General features: G+C 34.9%; 1 protein-coding gene across 2 annotated transcripts; it reads left to right on the top strand.

Moving 5' to 3' along the window:
- Nucleotides 1–13532: 13532 nt before the first annotated feature.
- Nucleotides 13533–20188, top strand: LOC129887038 (cell division control protein 48 homolog C). 2 transcript variants are annotated; one of them, XR_008766282.1, is made up of 11 exons: nucleotides 13533–14524; nucleotides 14901–15553; nucleotides 16335–16487; nucleotides 17391–17507; nucleotides 17603–17707; nucleotides 18416–18481; nucleotides 18570–18634; nucleotides 18737–18938; nucleotides 19133–19270; nucleotides 19375–19752; nucleotides 19998–20188. XR_008766282.1 is itself a non-coding variant. In XM_055961980.1 (10 exons), the coding sequence occupies exons 1-10, from the start codon at nucleotides 13615–13617 to the stop codon at nucleotides 19420–19422; spliced, it is 2457 nt and encodes an 818-aa protein (XP_055817955.1). In that variant the 5' UTR covers nucleotides 13533–13614; the 3' UTR covers nucleotides 19423–19876. The 2 variants fall into 2 exon arrangements, 1 of the variants encoding a protein (XP_055817955.1); XM_055961980.1 differs by lacking the exon at nucleotides 19998–20188 and having other exon boundaries at nucleotides 19375–19876.
- Nucleotides 20189–21084: the final 896 nt, after the last annotated feature.

The raw sequence follows: 21084 nt of genomic DNA, 5'->3' as shown, positions 1-21084 counted from the left end.
AAATGTATCGATGTATTGTCTAAGCAAATTGATGAATTTTCTCTTCTGAGTCTCTGTCAAGTGGACATAGATTCGAATGTCTTGGACACATTCTTCGTGCTCCCAGATTCATGATTTCAATCTAATCTAGATTCGGCTTATCTTGACTTTCGTCCTGCTTCAATTCTTCGGCGAGGTGTTCGGAGACAATCTCATTGTATCCTTTGAACTCACCGTCATTCACCTCATTTTGTTCATTCAGCTTGTGACTTGACATGATATTGATAGATTTTAGATTATTTTTACTTAAATCATAAACAAAGACTATTAGATAGAAAAATTAAAGCAACGAAAACAAATTTTTGCAATTAAAGAGGCTTTCATTTGAAATAAAGAAATATGAACTTTGGCCAAGGTCATGGACCAATTTGCCTTTTTTCAAAATATTACGAGGGGATTAAAGCATAACAAGGTAAAATTGAAATAAAGGGAGGGTCTCGGGCCTCATCTAAACTACTACTGATTTTAGAAATAACATAAAATTCGTCTTTATTTATCAAGATGAGCGGGGAATCAAGAGCGGAGTGGTGGTCCAATTAGGTACTTTCTCCTTCAGCTTGGCGTCTCGTATGCCTGGTGTCTCGATCATCACTTTAAGCACAGCATCAGCATCTTCGAAAAGATTCCCGATTCCTTTTTCTAAACCATCATCATAGTCACATTTTGCACTAAAAAAACTGATACAGGTGGGGCAAAGGCTTTGACGAAGCATGATCGACCTTCTGCTTGCTCTGATCCTCTTTAAGCACTAAAGCAAAAGTATGATGGGGTTCCATGATCACAAATTTGGGTTTCTCACTTATGCTCAGTGAAGCTACAATTTTCTCAATCCAATCAAGGTTGGCTTGAATTATAGCTTTATCCACACACCAATCTTTTTCGACTTCAATCATATTAATAGTTACCCCTCCATGATTTGGCAGGGGTTACTATTGAATTGGAAGCGGCAATTTCAAGAATGACGACCTTTTGATCTATCAAGTCTTGAATTTTATTCTTTAAGTTGATACAGTCCTCAGTGGTGTGTCCAGCACCTCCTGAATGACAAGCATAATAAACATATGGTCTGTAAAGTTTGGTATTGACATTGATATTCTTTGGATCAATTATTTGTATCATGCCAGCCGCTATCAACCTTTCGAAATGTTGTGTTCGGTTTTCAACCAAATGAGTAAAGACTCGAGAAGGTTTCTTCTTAATGTTTAAGCGGGGAGGATTGTATCTATTCCGTGGAGGTAGGCACTTGACGGTAGTTTGGAACATTCTGGTGAGTAGGTGTTGGCGTATAAAAATTTGGGTATTGTGGAGCTTGATAGCTTTGAGGAGAACTTTTATAATATAGCAATGAAGTTTGGTAATTCGAGTGGGCGTTTGGGTAATTTGTTGATGGAGCTTGGTAATTCGATTGGATATTTGCATAACTTGGTGTGGAGCTTGGTAATTCGATTGCACATAAAAGATGGGATAATGATTTTGTGGAGCTACGTGGTAAGTTTTGGGTGGAGAAGACTTTTGGACTTTGAATCCAGCATGCCTCTTTGATTTTGACCTCGATTCAACCAAAATAGAGGAAACGTCTTTCCTCTTCCTCCTTAACAACTTTAAGGATTCAGCTTGGGCAGCTACTCGGGCGATCTTTCTGATTTTGAGACCATCCTCAACTTTGACTATCTCAGCGAATTTTGCTCCTGCCATAAGAAATATCCTCTCGTAGTACTCTAGCTCTTACATGCACATAAAAACTTCGATGATCTCTTCCTTGGTCATTGGAGGCTTGACCTTTGCGTCCTCTTTTCTCCAACGATAGGCATATTCTTGGTAGCTTTCAGTAGACTTCTGTTTGATTCACTCTAAAGAGTGTCAATCGGGAATGATTTCCATATTGTAAGCAAATCTTTTGATGAAGTCCTTAGTCAAGGCATTCCAACTTGGCCATTGTTTCATTTCTTGAGAAGTAAACCATTCCAATGCTTCTCCGCTCAGACTTCGGCTAAAAAGTCGTATCAACTACGCCTCATTTTTTTGAACTTCTATAAGATGGTCGCAATAAACCCTCACATGAACTAGGGTATTTCCAAATCTACTAAAAATATTAAATTTTGGTACTTTGAACCCTTCTGGAAGATCCAAATTCGGATAAATGCTCAAGTCTTCATAATTGATCCCCATAACATCTGGGGTGTAATGAAACTCTTTTATTGCTTTTGCAATTTCGTCCCTCATGTTCTACTGAGTCATATCTTCTTTGGCCCTCCACTCTTTCTCCTTCTCCTCATAGTGGTTGGTTTCGAGATATGTGGTGAAGGAAAGGTATGGTTCTGATAGCATTGGGTCATGAAAATTGGCTTTTAAATATATGGGTTGAATGATGGATAAGGTTTGAATGCCTTGAATAGGGGTTTGATATGCGAAAGGGAAGTTTAGAAGATGCCGGCATTTGGGTTTTAGGAAGAGGTGGCTTCTGGTATGAACAGCTAGCCTGATGTGGGTTAGAGATAGTTAAATCGATAGTGGGAGGTTGGAAGATTGTTGTAGTGGGTGGATTATTTGGGGACTGTTCAGGTATTGGATTTCGAGTAGGCAAATGAAGTGGAGACCTTTCATTGCTTGGAACAAGAGTGTTAGTGGCGATAGCTAGTTTTGTCAAATCTCGGGTCTTTTGCATCTCAACCTTCATTTTTGTAATCTGTTACATTAGTTGTGCAATCAACTTAATTTGCTCAGCGATGACAGGGTCTACCACAATAATTTCAGTCAAATAAGTGTCCTCACAATTTTTAGTCACTTTATCTTTGTCTTTTGACAGACTTTGGTCGGATAAGAAATCTTTGGGATCTTTAGACCTCATGAAGTATGGATGTTCGGCCATTTCTCAACACAGATCAGTTCTAATTACCTGTAAGTAAGAATAACTCAAAAGGTAAACATGTTAGTCTCTAGAGATGATAAATAATACAAGATATCACACACAAAGTAACAACCACACAAGCGTCGCTTCATTCGAAGATAAATTAGCCCAAAAGTATAGAAAATGAATAAATTGACAGGATTTTGCCAATTCGGTTTGAGATTTATAAATTAGGAAGGTTGATTATTGTTGAATCGAGGTTTTGTTGCATTTTTACGATGTATCTCGACATCTATTGGTGTGAAATTTGTATTTTCTTGTAAAAAAATAAAGGGTGGAAAAATAAACTTTTGAAAAAAAGAGATCGGGCCTTGAACGGTTGCCTACGTATCTCATTAAGGAGAATTCAGGTCCTACGTAGTTCGAATAGCTTGGATCTATTTCCGAATAAAAAATCAATCCTTTTGAGATGAAAGAGAACATGATTTGAGATTTGAAAGTAAAGTTCGAATTTTATTGGGAAACTTAAGACTTGACAAGTGTTTGGATGAACTTTTGATAGTGACTTGATATTTGTCCATATGAGGCTGTGGAAAAATTTTGAAAAAAACTGACTAGCATGTCTCCAAATGAAGCAACACATTCACAAAAATAGTTATAACATATAGTAGATAACAGTTATTGCGATTCCTACACAGATATGTGACCCTTTTGTGCCAAGGGTAGACCTAGCGATTTGAAGAATTTATAATGTCATTTAAAACGTTCTATTGCCCCAAAACTCATATTTATACAAACTTTATGAATAAACTGAACGGGAATACATAATAGGAAAATGGATATAAATAATCAGTCTCACACAGGGGTATAATTCTAAACTAAGACTTCGTAAAAGATACTTCATTCTCAAAAAGCCAACGCCTTTTGCATAGATTAGAAGCTTGAAAAGATCCTTCTTCGTCTGGACTAGGCTATTAAAATTTCAACCCCGAGGGATAATGGTTTTCCAAATGATGTATACAACCTTCAAATTTAAACACATAAGTATGATCGTCTGTTTAGGCCGAGGGCTGTTTTGGACTCAAAGTGGTCTTTCTAATGGACCCGACATACCTTCGGTATTGGGTCGACTTAGGTCAATGTTTAAATAAGGATTTAGCTTCGCTCTACGCTAGGTGGTCTAAAGTGGGTTTTTGATTCCAAATTGAGAGAAATGCCTATTGTACCCTCTTTAAATTCTACTAATTCACCCGCCATTACTTTACATTTTCAAGAAGATCCTGGGCTCGATCTGGTTTAGTATCAAGGTGATTCTTTTTCTGTTTCTATATATATGCTAATAAGGGCGTGTTTTTTCTTTATACGATATTTTTAGTTAGATGAAAATAGGGCTCTTAAACTGGTGGGAAATAAAGGTGCCGACGACATTTAGGGATGGATGTAGACCCATCGGGCAGAAAGATGTTATTTGTGTGGTCCGTTCTAGTGACAATTCTGGTCTAGGTGTGGGAGATCTTTACCATATAGTATAGTAGCCCTGTCCTTCTGATAAGAGCAGTTACGCCGCTGAACTAATAATAATGAATAGAAGTCAGTCTTTTAGTAAACATATATAAGCAGATCTTTGAATGAATACGCTCTTGGTCCACTGGAATATCATCTCTCTCTGTCTATTCAAAGTTGAATAACTTGAATCTTGAGAATGAGAATGTAGGGATTGTTGTATTTGGTAGTGATACTTCAATTAAATAAGGAGATCTTGTCAAGCGCACTGGATCTATTGTGGATGTTCCTGCGGGGAAGGCTATGCTACGGTGTGTGGTCAATGGCTTGGGAGTCCCTATTGATGGAAGGGGGGCTCTAAGCGATCACCATTAGAGAGTTTGAAATCACTGAATCCTGATTCTGTACTTATTAGATTGAACTTCATCTTATATAACAACACTTTATGGTGTTTACGGGGTTCTGAGATTTTTTTTAGTTTGTATAAAGTCAGTGAAGGCTCAAGTATACCTATAAAAAAGAAATGCACGGCAACTTTTGGATTTCCGATCAGTCTTTCTGAATTGGAAGACTCCATTTCGACACCAACGAATATTCAACTTAAAGTTCACAAAAATATTGTGATCTTTGGCTAATTCCATACGAATCAGTACTGCGAAGCATGTACCCATCACTCCAGCAATGGCACCGAAGGAAAAACTCGTGATTGGTGTAGAGGAGAAGATTTGTTTATGATATAGTTCAAGAAAGAGTCGTCTCATTGAAAAGAAATCGGGTACCTGAGTCGAAAAAACTGCGGGGTGATTATAATAAACGGCGTAGGACGACCACGAATCAACTACTCATTTATTACTTCAAGAAATAAATGATTATTTTCTGAAAGAACAGCCGCGGATAACCATGTAACCGTCCTTATTCCTAATGCAAATTATTTGTCATTTGGCGGAATTCAATGTCATGAAGTGCAACAGTTATAATTTACAAAAATTAAACAAATAATAACAAATAAACATTATTACATGGCCAAATAATCACATCTAATGGTTAGAACCTATTAAATTTCCCAACGGAGTCGTCATTTCTGTTATGTCGAGAAAAAAGACGGGGTTTAAAATTGATTTTAGGAAAAAACAACTTAAAAAGGAGTCACCACTTAATTTTTTATAAAGAAATTAAGAAAATTTTAATTTAAAAGACTTTAACAAAAATAAGTCTTAAAAATTAAAAAAAAGGATACGAAGTTCATATTATTATTTTAAAAAGGTTTTAGTCCTTAAAATAACCGCTAACGTGCGATTATCTAACATATAAATTATTTGGCTATTTAAAAAAATATTGAAAGAAAAGATACTATAGTTCATTTGAACAATTTATTTGAAATAGTTTGAAATATTTTGAAAGGAGGACTTTTGGCCAAAAATGACTAACTAAAAGATATCGCTTAGGTAAAATCATTTCAAAGGATAAAATTAGTCATAAAAAAATGGTTCCTTTTTAGGAGAATTTAAGAAGTTAAACCTAACTAACAATTAATAACTAAACAAAATAAATAGCATAAATACAAAAATAAATTATTACAAACAAAAATAAATATAAATGAATAAAGTAATGAAAATCTAACCCAAAACTTAGTTTCTATACGCCTAAACTAAGTTGTTGGACCACCTGTAGTTTGGGTTTTAGGCCCATTTATCCTGTATATAAAAAAGGGCAGCCCGGTGCACTTAAGCTCCCGCTATGCGCAGGGTCCGGGGAAGGGCCCGACCACAAGGGTCTATTGTACGCAGCCTTACCTTGCATTTCTGCCAGAGGCTTATCCTGTATATAAGTAATTATATTAATTGTATATCATCCGCTTTTCATTGTACTGACATGTATATCTCTGTATATCAGCTTCCATTTCAACTTCGTTGGATCGATGAAGAACTTGATGCAATGGGAGCCATGATGGCTCAAGTCGAAATGCAAAGGGGAGAAGAGTCCATGATGGACTCGGATGGAGTTTCACATGATACAGAAAATGAAGACAAAAATTAGCACCCGAACTAAACATAGTAATAGTGCATTTAAATATTTGTAAAGCAATTGCTAAATGATAAAGAATATGAAGCAAAAATTTATCAACGAATAAAATAATCCTAAAATAGTAGAATCACTCAAGTTTAAGCTACTGTTCTAGTCAAAGTTAACCACTAGTAAGAATTATTCCCTTGCTCAACGGATTCAGATGATTTCCAAGTAAGGTGGACGGTAAAGATGGATAGAACCCTTTTGAAGCTCTAAGTGGCGAAATCATCACTATTGGAACGGCTACGCTTGTACTGTTGTCGGGCCTGTTGTGAGGAAGAAGAATACGAGATATACGCCTGTGTATGTATGCGTAGGTTTGGGTGTATTGTATCGGTGGATTCTTTTTGGAATTGTTGGTGGGCTATTGGAGAGTGTAATGCTAAGTATATGGTGTATGATGTATTGTTGTTGGAATTAGTACTATATGTTGTAGTTGTATGGTTGTATAATATTGGAAATAGTTGTGGCAGGAGTATATATATTACATATATATATTGTAGTGGCTTGGCAAAATGTTTCCACGTGTAAGGATATAGGGTAGGTTATATGTTGGTTAGTGTGTAGTCTAGTTGTATATAGGAATGGAAAGTGGGGTGGGGTTGTCACGTGTAATATAGGTGTAAGCAGGGGCGGACCCATGTGCAATTCAGGGGGTTCCGAACCCCCTTCGTTAAAAAATTACACTGTATATATAAGATAAATTTTTTAATTTATGTGTATATATTTAACATTGAACCCCCTGAGCATAAGCCAAAGGACTAGCTCAGTGGCAAATGAAGTTCAATATTTTGCCTTAGTTTGTCTCAGCTCGCGGGTTCGAATCCGAATAAGCACTTTTTTTTTTTCTGATTAGCATGTTTAATTTTTTTTTTGAACCCCCTTCATAAAATTTCTGGGTCCGCCACTGGGTGTAAGGGTGTGTTGCATGTATTGCTTTGGATTGGGTTGGAAATTGAGTGGGGTTTGGGAGATTAAAAATGGTTACATTTGGAATTAAGAAAAGGGCCACATGGTTTCAATTATAGACAAAAAATTAAGAATCTAGTCGATTGAGTTTAATTAGGAAATTCAGCTAAAATTAAAATAAGACGAATAAACATCAATTAATTAATAAGCTTCTTAATTATAACAAGATAAAATAATTAACTTAATTAATTTAAAAATATAATCTACTAATTTACGAAATAAATAATAAAATTAAAATCTTTTTGAGATGATTTTTCGAATAATCACAAAATAGTAATTAAGGATATACTATATATATCCTAAGATTATAAAATGACAAAATTAATTAAGAAAAACATGAAAATATTTTAATTTTTTATAAAAGCTAATTATTTAAAATGTTCAAAATTGAAGAAGCTCGATAACTAATTTGTGTTGTAGATGATCAAAATTGGGTGTCAACAATCGATTCGGCTCAATTTTTTCTTCGATTTTTGAAAATGAAATCAAAATCAAACTATATAATATTAATTTTTAAAAATATAAAATTAAACCAAATAAATGTTAATTTAATTTTCCAATTTGAATCATTTTTTGCCCAAACCAAGAACATGTACTATCAATGTAATAAAAGACAAAATTTAAAGTCAAACCAAATGTATACTAATATTTTGAGAGTCTGTTTGACTTAGCTCATCTAAAATAACTAAGTCAAATATGTTCAATTATTTTTTGGAAGGATTACACAAATTTCATAGTGGTGTATCCGACGTTTCGATATTCACATAAAGTGATGTATTCGATCCGATACACTGCGTAAAGTAATGTGTCCGATGTCCCAAAACATCACATAAAGTGATATATCCGATCTATACATCGCATAAAGTGATGTATCCGACAATAGAATAGAGTAAAGTTTTTATAATTTTTCCAAATGGTAATTTTTTTTAAAAAATATGATAAAACAAGTTATATATTTAAATAACTTTTTCTTTTTTTAAGCTTATTTTAAGCACAACTTTAATGGTTTATTTAGAAAACCACCTAGTAATTAGAATTGATGTAATCATTAGGGTAGTAATTACCAAGCTAGTAATTACACAACCTAGTAATTACTCTGATTTGTTTGTTGTCACAATGTAATTACAAGTGTGTTGTTTGGCTGCACCAGTGTAATTACAAGATTATATTAGATTTTAAAAATAAAAATTAATTATCTAAAATTAAAAATTTATATTAGACAAATAAGAGTATTTATAAATAATATTAAATTAAATATTTAAGATATATATTATCTTTTGAAAATATATTAATTAGTAAACATATGTTCTTAACTAATATTATAAAAAATCAATTTATATTTTTCCAATTAATATATTTTAATTAAATTAATTATGAAAACTAAAATAAAATATTTATACGAACATCATGAAATGCATGTTTGACAAAAATATTAAATATTAAAAATATAATATCATAGTAAAGTTATTAAAATAATTGACAAAAAGACAATCTATCAAATCTAATTAAAAAATAAATGGCCTGTAATATTAAATACCAAGTCAATACTACTAAAAGAAAGAAAACTAAAAATATAACATAAGTTCTAAATTCAAAATAAAAATTTAACATAATACTGGTATGTCAAATTTCAACATAACGTACATAAATATGATTTAAAAAGAAAAAAACATAAGTTTATAACTCTATTCAAAAATGAATTCAACTTTAATTTAAAAATTAGAATACTAATAAAATCATTCAAATGAAAAAAATAAATATAAATAAATAAAAAAGATAATATGAAAAATTGCATGGAATCACATGAAGTAAATGTGGAGAATGAGAAGGAAATGAAAAATAAATATTATAAAATAAAATATATTTTAAAATAGAATAATAAAAATAAAAAGAATTTATAATAATAAAAATAAAAAAATTAATTAAAAATAAAAATTGAAATAAAAAAAAAATCAAAAGTAATCAACATGTAATTACATCATATAATTACCAGCAATTCACAACCTCCCATTGTGAATTGGATAGTGTAATTACACCTGCTTACATGTTGATCAAGTAACACCTAATTACACCAAATTCAATTACCAGGGTGACTTTCCAAAAAGATCCTAAGTTAGTTAGCCAAACATTCAAAAGTAATCTCTACGGGCTCTGAGTCCAAAGTCCAAACTAAAAAATAAAGGACTATCTTAAGCCTAAAAACTTGTTTGGACGGTGGTTTTTAGTGGTATAGTATGGTACGGTTAATAAGAAAATTATGTTTGTTTTAATTGTTTCTTTAATTATATGGTTAGGTTTCATGGTTCTGTAACCATAAAAATCCTTATTTTTTGAAACCACCAATTTAGTGGTATCCCATGTTTTATTTCTTTATTTTTTAATTATATTCTTATTTAATTTTAAATAATTTTAATTTATCCTTTATTTTTTATTAAACGTTACCATAATATATCTACTGCTTTCATTATCGTATTACTCATTCTCTTCCGCAATAATTTTTGAAGTTTTTAGGGATCTCAAATTAAAATTTTCTCTTCAATTGTGCTCATTATCTCTTCAATTAAAGGTTCTAGGGATTTCAAATTGAAATTATCTCTTCAATTATTATTGGCGGAATGACCTGAGATACCCTTATACTTGGCTCCGTTTGTAAGTTGGACCCTTATACTTATGAGTTTATCAACTGAACCATTCAACTCACCAAAACACAATATTTCAAACCCCTCTAATCATTGACTGAACTTGCGTGGCACTAATGTTGTTGAGTTGAAAAAATGCGTCATTACACGTATTTTAAAGCGAGTGATATTAAATATTTTACATTAACAAATTATTAAAATTAAAAAAAATTGAAAAAAATTGTAATTAAAAAAATAATCACACGTCCAACCCTCGCCCCCGCCTAGGGCTGGGCGTTCGGTATTCGGTTCGGTATTTTCAAAATGTAGATTCGATAATTCGGTAATCGGTAATTCAAAGTATATACCAAATACCAAACTTTCAAACTTCGGTTTGGTAATTCGGTAATCGGTAAATAAAAATTTGGTTCGATACGGTATTCGGTAATACCCAAATTTCTGCATTTTATAAGATCAACACAAATGCAAGCACATTTTTTACAAGATAAGTAGACACAAACCATCTTAAAATAAAACCTAAAACTAAAAGGCAACAACAGCAACAAAGTGCTTCAGCTGCAACACACAACAACAAACATAAGATGCAACACTACACCTGCTGCATGCTGCAACAGCAGCACACTACACACAAAAACACCACCACCTGCAGCAGCTTCCTACAACAGCCACCAAAACAGCAACAACCTGCAACAACAACACGGCAACACCTGCAGCAGCACAAAATTGGCAGGAGCAACACAACAACAGCACCTGCAACAGCATACAACATGCAACAACAGCAACAAAATACTTCAGCTGCAACACTAGCACCTTATTCACCAAAACAGAGTACTTGGCTCTTGCAGTTGAGATACAAAATTTAATCGATCTTAACCATCTCTCCTCAAATCCTGTGTGTCTCAACATATTGATCAAATAGGACCAACTCACTTTGTCAAAAGCTTTTTCAATAACCAATTTAAACAGCACCCCTGGCTTTCCAACTTTGAGTCTCCAGTCCACTGCCTCGTTAGCAATAAGGATTGCATCAGTGATTTGCCTTCCCTTGACAAAGGCGTTCTGGCTACCAGAGACTAGCTTCAAATAGCAGTTTTAAGTCTTTTTGCCAAAAGCTTAGAAGCAATTTTGTAAACACTGCTAATAAGGCTGATTTCTCTGTAATCCTTGAGCTCAACTGCCCCAATCTTTTTAGGAATCAAAGCAATGAATGAGGTATTAACATATTTAACCATATGATAGTTGTGGTGAAAATGAATCATAGCCTCAATGACCTCCTTTTTAATTATTTCCCAAGCCTCTTGAAAGAAGGCCATAGTGAATCCATTAGTTCCAGGGGCTTTGTCGGCAGTGCACATTTTGATGGTATCATAGAATTCCTCCTCTTCACTTATAGTATATAAAAAATGAAACCTGCTCAATCTTAAGACATAAATTAACAATCATTCAAAACAGACAAAAAATATGCAGAATCACAAAAATAAAATAAAAAATTCACATTCCCATATACAAAAATTAAGAGTAGTTATTAGAAGGAGGGATGGCATGACTTACAGTTAGGAGGCAAGTGTTGTGTCTTGTGTGAGTCTTGGTTCAGAAAATGTCAATACAACAAATATGTGAGTCTTGGTTCAGAAAATGTCAATACAACAAATATGTGAGTCTTGGTTCAGAACACACAAGTCAGTGTGGTATTTTGCTGAGTGAGAAGCAATTCGTATATGGGTTTAGATTTCAGAACACACAAGTCAGAAATCGTGGTGTATAGATATATTTGTCCACTTTTTTTAACTAAACTCAAAAAAGGACAAAAACTTCATAATCTATTTGAAATGGAATTTAGGGTACGCGTATTATTTGGGGAGAAATAGAGACAGAATGTGAAGGAAGACTGGAAGAGGAAGAGGAAGAGAAGAAGCAAAGAGAACTTACCTTCAAGTGAAGCGGATGGCGGCGTGAAGCGGTGAAGGTGAAGCTGAAGGGCTGAGTTGGAAAGTCGTCGTGCTGTTACTCTCAACTTGCAATGGAAGCAACTTGAAGAACACTTTCATGGGCTTCAGAAGTCCTTGAAGAGGCGTTTCACTGAACTGGAAGACCAAGAGAAGGAGTTTGAGACAAAAATTGTTCAATCTACAGAGATGTTGGAGAAGCATCAAGCAACTGTTATTGCTAAAGAGCATGCTTCACTTCAGAGGCTCCAGGAGAAAAGAGATGCAGTCGTTTCTGCCATTTCTATTGCTGTAGAGAAGCATAGGAAGTTAGGAACCCTTGTTCAATTGGGCTAGATGTAGTGAATGAAAAACTACTTAATTGGGCTGTTAAACTGGGCTGGACTTCAAGTTAAATTATAGGAATGGGCCTGTAGCCTTTATGTTTAAAAGTCATCTTTTAAGGGGCCCAACAGAAATAATTTCGGTATTCGGTAAATATCGAATACCGAACGGGAAAATTATAAATACCGAAACCGAAACCGAAACCGAAATACCGAAATATTAAATTTCGGTACCGAATACCGAACCGAAGTACCGAATACCGAATACCGAAATACCGAAATCGTCGGTTCGATTCGATAATTCGGTTTCCGGTATTTTATGCCCACCCCTACCCCCACCCCCCATACACACGCTTACACCCTCAGCTTTCTTCTTCCCAGCCCTCTTTTTCTTCTTCTATGGATCCACCCATCATATCCACCCCTTCTTCATCTTCTTAACATTAACCCCCCCTTTCTCTCCCAACCAAACTTTTTATCCCTATCTCTGAATGCTTTTTCATTTTTTTTTTCTACAATCAATGCCTTCCTTGATCATTTTTTGTTACGCCACGTTTTCATTCTTGAAAGTTTTAATTTTGTGAGTATCTTTTGAATCTTGTTTGTATAATGTGAAAGGTGATATTGAATATTGAAAAATTTCATTGATAAGCTTGAGGAAGCTTGAAGAACAATAAATGTGTTTTGTTAATTTATGAAATTAATTCAAAATTGTAATGAGAATTTGTTGGGTTTGTATTTGTGAATTTGTAATGTAAAATTCAAGTCAAATAGACAAGAATTTGATCTATTTAGCATGAATTTGATTCTTAATTTGGGAGAAAATATGAAGAACATAATGTTCAACATTTTCAGAATTTAGAAAAGTATACTTTTCTTTTAACATTTAATATCTTATGTGTCACTAAAAATAACATGGAATTCCACTTGTAAAACGAGTTTACTATACTTGCATGCATCGAATGAGAAAGGGGTTTAAAATATTATGTTTCGGTGAGTTTAATAGTTCAGTTGACAAAGTCATAAGTACAAGGATCCAACTTACAAACGAAACCAAATATAAGAGCTCATTCTGCTATTATTGTTAATATTTATAATAATTATAGATATTTTCGTAAATTTATTAGTTGTGATATAATCAAACCAAACAATAAAATTATCATTAAAAAATAAATAAGAAAACCAGCATTCAAATGGAGTGTAAATCCTTGTCGAAGTGCCGATAAAAAGAGAAAATTGTTAAACCTTAGCAGTAAGCATCGGCCGCCGGCAGAAAAGATATGGGAAGGGGAGGACGCGGCAGCGGTGGTGGTGGAAGGAGGTCACTTTCGTCGTCGTTCGATCGAGAGCTTCGCGGCCACATTGAGTCCTGTAAGAACAATTATCTATCCGTTGAAGATCTCGTCAACCACCTCCGTTCATCTTATCACAAGTATTCCCGCGAAAAGTTACTGCCGTTTACTAAACGGGTCCAAGATGTTCTACAGTTCCAGACCTCTAACCCTAACTCAATTGAAGAAGTAACGCCTCCGAAAAAGAAGCCAAAAAGAGACAGCAGCGAGCAGCGTTTGCAGCTCCTTGAGAAGAAACACATAGTGAATAGCCAAAAAAAAAAGCAGGAAGGGGACGGTTCGTCGTCAACGACTCTCGCCAGTACCTCCGATAGTGATGATTCTTACTCTTCTTCGTCTTCCGATGCTATTTACGGAGAGAAATTGGAAGAAAAGCCCGATTTAATGAAGTCTATGCTTCGGCATACCTACAATCAACAGGTGAATAATACTCCCCAGTCAAAAAAGATTGAATACGAGATGGTTCATGACAATAATAATGAAAAAAGGAAGAATGATATGTCTAAAGGAGGACAACGAAGAAACAGAGCCACTAGGGATTTAGGAGGAGGAGGACGAGAGGGGGAAAGGTTTGGGGATAGTGATGGGAATGTTGATGGGCCAAGGTTTAAGGATTTAGGAGGAATGGATGGAGTGTTGGAGGAATTGAAAATGGAGGTGATTGTTCCATTGTACCATCCTCAGCTGACTAAGCATCTTGGAGTTAGGCCTATGTCAGGGATACTCTTACACGGCCCACCAGGCTGTGGTAAAACAAAGCTAGCTCATGCTATCGCCAATGAGACTCGAGTTCCATTCTACAAACTTTCTGCTACTGAGTTGGTCTCTGGAGTTTCAGGTGAAACTGATTCTTTGATCTTCTTATAATCGTTCACATCATGATTCTATCTTTGCAAGCGTAATTTATCACATAATTGGTTTCTGGAATTACAGGTGAAGCTAACTGTTTGATGTTTGATTTTGTTTTACGTTACTAATTTTCTATTAGCAGGCATTTTGTAGCATGGAGTTACTAATAATATTTGAGGTGTGTTCCCCCTTAGAAAATGAGTATGCGAGTATATTCTAGGAATCCGTAAGCCTGTTATTTTAGCAGCAATTATGATGCATCATTAAGTATTATGACAGTCTTGAGTGTTCTAAGAAGGAGTGGGTGCGCGTTTCCTTATTGCTTTCAATTAAGGGGATTTTAATTGGGTAGTTCTCCATTTCAGGTGCATCAGAAGAGAACATAAGGGAACTGTTCTCAAAAGCATACCGGACAGCACCTTCTATTGTGTTTATTGATGAGATTGATGCAATTGCTGCCAAAAGAGAAAATTTACAGAGAGAAATGGAGCGGCGTATTGTAACACAGCTGATGACGTGCATGGATGAGTCACATAGACTTGTAAAACCTGATGAAGCAGAGGGAACTGCTCTACCCACTGATAAAAGAAATAGTGAAGCAAAATCAGATGGATCTAATGGTGGACCTGGCTATGTCCTAGTAATTGGGGCCACAAATAGACCTGACGCTATTGACCCAGCATTGAGGAGGCCTGGACGATTTGACCGTGAAATCGCCTTGGGTATTCCAGATGAAAATGCTAGGGTGCAAATTTTGTCTGTGCTTACTCGTAACCTAAGAGTTGAAGGTGCGTTTGATCTCATGAAGATAGCTAGCTCAACCCCAGGATTTGTTGGAGCAGACTTGGCTGCTCTAACTAACAAGGCAGGTAACTTGGCAATGAAGAGGATAATAGACGTGAGGAAGGCTGAGCTTTCAAGAGAATTGTCAGATGGTGAGGATACCGAAGAATGGTGGAGAAAGCCATGGTCACCTGAAGAGATGGAAAAGCTCAGCATTTTTATGGCTGATTTTGAGGTATGATGCAGAGAATCTTGATTTATCTTTATGAGAAAAAATATTAGGTTGTGACTTGTGACCCTTAATTGCTGTATGTAATTGTCATTTGACATTTTATATCCTGTCGCTTAAACTACAGATGAACCATGGGTTTCTGTTTACATGCATCTTCAAAAGCCACCTTTTCTACTGTCTCATAATTGTAGTGGTTGGTTTTGAGTTTCACAGTTTAATATTCTATAATAAATTGCTTTACCCGTGTTTTTAATTCACTTAATGTTTAGAAGCTTCACATGGTAATGCTCTTAAAGGATGATGCATCCTCCTTTTAGACTTAGAAATTCCAGATCAAGTTTGGCAGTCTAAAAAGGAGGGCACATCATCCTTTAAGAGCATTATCACATGAAACTCGTACATGTTAAGAGAATTAAACAATACATATATGGGTAAGGCGATCAAGGATATAACCTAGGGTTCATGACCAGGGTTCAAGTTCCAACAAAGGCACAAAAGAGTTAGTTGATTTCTTCCATTTTTCTAAGTCTTTGGTGTATGGAGTTACCCCGGAACTTAACTTGTGGAAGTAGCAGGTAACCAGTGAACTAATCAGGTGCAAGAAGTTGTCTCGAACACCGCCCTTATCGAAAAAGGGGATTAAGTTTGGCATGTTTAATATATATTTAGTTGTTTAGTGATCTAGTATCTGATACTCTCTTTCTGGGTATGAGATTATCTTCCATGTAAAATCTGAAACAAGGTATTTCATGCAGCATGCTAATACTCATTTGATAATATGCAGGAAGCAGCTAAATTGGTTCAACCTTCATCTAGAAGAGAAGGTTTCTCCGCTATCCCAAATGTAAAGTGGGAAGATGTTGGAGGCCTTGATTCGTTAAGACATGACTTTGACCGTTACATTGTCAGGCGTATAAAGAATCCTAAAGATTACATGGTCAGTAATTCTCTTAAATTATGTTGAATATTAAGATATAAATACCACACTGGTTTGTCAGCTGATTGGCATGATAATTTTCATTTAAGACCTCCTTATGTGATGCTTTTTTCCTTTCACTTTATCTCATGTTGGGTGCTTTTATATATTTGTTTATTTTGTCCATCTTCTTTCTTTGGGCATTCATCTCCTTCTTTGGCCAAGTTTAAGCTGGCTGTTTATTCCATTGCAGATGATCTTTAAATTATCAATGTTAAGGTGGAGTTTTGTTGCCATCCTTATAGAACTTCTCTGCGGCATGGAATACCAGAGTTGTACTGTTACATATCTTTTTTAACTAGTGAAGAGCTTTCCATCATCTTCTCCACACTCCTGAGCATAATGTGCTGGAGGACTATGTGTTCTTTTTGGTGTGATCACTTATACTTTCTCTTAACTATATAATTGTATCCTTGGTCCTACCAATGCGCCCAACTTTGTCACAACTGTAGCTGCAAATGTCCGATGGGACTTATGTTCATCGGGAACACTGCTACTAGGTCGGGAGGATTCACCAACAAATAAATGCTTGCCCTTTGGACAGGACTTAGTAAAATTCATGCATTTCCTTTAGCAAGCATCCTTTGTGTTACAAGTTTAGTAAGCTATCAGTTGATGATTGCAAAGGTCGTTGGGAGGATTCACTAACAAATAAATACTTGCCCTTTGGTTGTAAAATTCATGCATTTCCTTTAGCAAGCATCCTCTGTGTTACAAGTTTAGTAAGCTATTAGTTGTTGATTGTAAAAGTCCAAGTTAGGACCAGTTATGTGCTGGCTTCTAGTGCCTTAACCTCAAATTGTTTGTTAATTTTTCCTATGAGTACACCGAGTATAAAACTTCTAAAAGTTGTTTCATATTCAGGGTTTTGGAGTGGACTTGGAAACAGGATTCTTGCTTTATGGCCCCCCAGGATGCGGTAAAACATTAATTGCCAAGGCTGTTGCTAATGAAGCTGGAGCAAATTTTATACACATTAAGGTTCCTGCAAATTTCTATGTTCTTAATGACTCTTTTGTTCAAATGTTTTGCACGACTGAGGCATGTCATGTTTTCTTATGCTTATCTCCATCCAGGGACCTGAAATTTTGAACAAGTATGTTGGTGAAAGTGAGCTAACTATTCGGACATTATTTACCCGTGCAAGGACATGTGCTCCATGCATTCTATTCTTCGATGAGGTGCTTGTCACTCTTTCCAACTTAAACACACTTAGCTCTGTCATCTTCTCATTTTATTAGTCCGTCCACCTCCAAAAGTACTGCAGAAGCTTTTACTCATTTTTATTTCCTTCGAAAATTTACCTGCATCTGTAAGATGCTTGCTACAAAGTCTAACACATAGTACAGTGTGTTCAGATATGAGAGTGTTTACAGTGTTGCTTCAGTACCCAAATTAATTTAATAGAATAGACAAAGATAGAAACTTTCAAAATCTAGTGCACTTATAAGATGCTTGCCACAAAGTCTAATACATAGTACAGTGTTCAAATACGAGTGCGAAGTTTTGTCGTGAGGTTTGATTACACAAAAAAATTACTCCTTGTGTCCCTGTTTGACTTGTCACACCCCTTAAGACACAATAAATAAAATGGTAATTTTACTATATCACCCTTATTGTAAGTCATCCTCACTCATTTGGGAAATGAATTGGAAATGATTAGTACTTAATAGTAAGGGTAAAAAAGGTATAAAATGTTAAATTGTCTCTTGGTTTTCCAAACCGGACAAGTAAAAGCGGACATCTGTTTTAGTATAGTAGACAAGTAAAAGTGGACGGAGTGAGTAATAATAGAAAAAGGAAAAATAGAACTTTTGTGGAAAATACATGATTGTCAACCTTTTTTTCCTTCTCTTTTACATCTGTTTTTATCCTTTCATATTTTACAGATGGATGCCTTGACAACTAAGCGTGGTAAGGAAGGAGGTTGGGTCGTTGAAAGGCTTTTGAATCAGGTTTGAATGATTGGGCATATGTTCTTGTCAAAAGTTGACATTATATTCTTCTTAACCTATGCAAATGTAACTTCTCTAATTATTGCAGCTACTAATAGAACTAGATGGTGCCGATCAGCGAAAAGGTGTTTATGTGATTGGTGCCACAAATAGGTATTTTTCATTCTTCTAGATATTGTGACTTTGGTTTTTGAAATGAAGATTGGAAGTCATCACATCCTATTTTGGTTCTTATTTATGTTATCATGTTTGCAGGCCTGAAGTCATGGACCAAGCTATTCTTCGACCTGGAAGGCTAGGGAGACTCCTATATGTCCCTCTACCTAGTCCAGATGAGCGTGTACTAATTTTAAAAGCTCTTGCCCGGAAAAAACCTATAGATTCTAGTGTCGACTTGATGACCATTGGAAGAGATGATGCCTGCAAAAATTTTAGTGGAGCAGACCTAGCAGCACTGGTTTGTTCATCTTTTGTCTTAACATGCTTGCTTTACCTGCCTTTACTATATTCCCCTTTATCCCCCCCCCCCCAAATAAATAAATAAATAAATAATAATAATAATAAATGAAACCTATGGAACTTGTCATGGTTGGTACTTTATCGATGGTGCGTTTCCTTTATTGACTTTTAGTAATCGCTTAAATGTGCTAGATGAATGAAGCTGCAATGGTTGCACTTGAAGATAAATTGACAGCCATGGCCACAAGTTGTGGTGACACATCATCGATTATTAAGGAGTCACATTTCAAACGCGCTCTGGAAAAAGTTTCTCCATCTGTCTCCGACGAGGTACATCTGATTCCGTGACCTGGTATCATTTATGATTGTATGGTAAATCCTATCATGGTCTCTTTTTTTACTGCTTCTGTTTTTTCTTCTTGGGGTGGATGCAGCAAATAAAATACTATCAGAAATTATCAAAAGACTTCAGAGCAGCATGAAAGCCTTGGTGAAGGGAGTGGAAAGAAGATGCTTAGGGTGGTGGTCATATGGAGCACCTCTAGCCATGGCAGAAGTTGCACGAGAAATATTTTGGATATTGCTGTTTCTTTTTGGTCGTCTTGTGAATATCCTTGAGCTATAGTGCGGTGGGAGCAACAGAGTGGAGAGGGGGGAGCAGAAAAGTCTTTAAATCTTTCCTCTCTCTTTTTTTTTTTTGGTTCTCTCTCCTTTTTTGTGGTTTTGGTTGGATGGAGTTTGCAATTAAAGAGAAGCTCTCAGTGTCCGTGGAGAGTTCAATGGAGTAATGTAAAAGAGGAACTTCTTTTGTGGTTAGTTCCTTTTTCTTTTATTATTTTAGCAACATAATTCTTTTTACTTGGCAATTATGCTATCATAAAGTTGACAGTTATCTAATGAAGCAATAGAGACATTGGATTTATTGTCCTCTGGCCATTTTGGATGCAGTTGAATTGAATAAAACAATCTCTCATACTTGAGTTAAAGTAAAAATGATATGAGATATTGTATTTTTTTTGGGGTCTATGTTAGCTCAATAACAGAGCTTAAATCACAGGATATGAAGAAGAGTTGGAACTTGGAAATAGGGGCGTGCGGTACTTCGGTTGGGTATTTCGATTTTTTGGAGCGTACCGAAACTTCGGTTCAGTATTTCGGATTAAACCATCAATCTTCGAATTGTTGCTCCAATTGTAGTATTAACTTTTGGTTCAATTTTTCCGTTTCAACACGTGCATTAGATTGATTAATGACATAACTACTCCTCAAATCCCTATCAAGATATTTTCCATTTTCCAAAGCTAAAGAATGTGGAGGATATTTTTCTAAACAAATATTTAGTTATTTGTTATTTTTAATACATTAAATCAAATAGTATATAAGAAGTAATATTAGCATAACTAATAACAACATTACTAATACACCTTTCAGTATTATATTTATACACTTTATCAAATGACTTCTTAATGTGGTACACAAGTTGGAACAAGGAGGAAATTGTATCCATGGATCTTAAGCAAATTTTGATTTTTTTTATAAGACAACAATAGGTTTTGCATGCAAAGATTTATCTATTTGGGAGACTTCTAAAATTCAATAATAATAAAAGAACAAGAATAGTGAAAAGAGAGAATGAAAAAGATAAGTATAAGAATAACATTATGTACTCACTATTCGGGTAAAAAGATACTACCATTATCTAAAAACTATTTCATTCTCCAATTATTCCAACAATCCCCATAATAAAAGGTAAAGAGTTGACAAGAGAGAGTTGTTCCGATGGTAAGCACCCCTCACTTTCAATCTTAAAGTTGTGAAGTCGAAGTGAGAGCTTCGAGAAAAGGGTAAAAAAAATAATCAAAAAAGGTAATAATTAAAAAATTATCGTGCTTTCTCTCACAAATTTAATAGTACAATTTTCTGAGTACACATAATTTTCTCTTAATAATATATATATATACTCTATGGTTAACAAAAAGTGAATAAAACAAAAAATAATAATAAGAGATTCAAGGGTTCACACTTCACACATCACCGTCTTTCATTTGAAGCTAAAGAAAAATTCTGATCTGTCATAAAAATGAACAGAATATTTATCCACTTTTAGCCTATGAAGATTTTCGTTTTTATGCTATCTGCGAGTG

The sequence above is a fragment of the Solanum dulcamara genome, chromosome 4 (assembly GCF_947179165.1).
Source record: "Solanum dulcamara chromosome 4, daSolDulc1.2, whole genome shotgun sequence".
NCBI classification, from domain to species: domain Eukaryota; kingdom Viridiplantae; phylum Streptophyta; class Magnoliopsida; order Solanales; family Solanaceae; genus Solanum; species Solanum dulcamara.
This window is presented reverse-complemented; position numbering and strand designations above follow the sequence as displayed.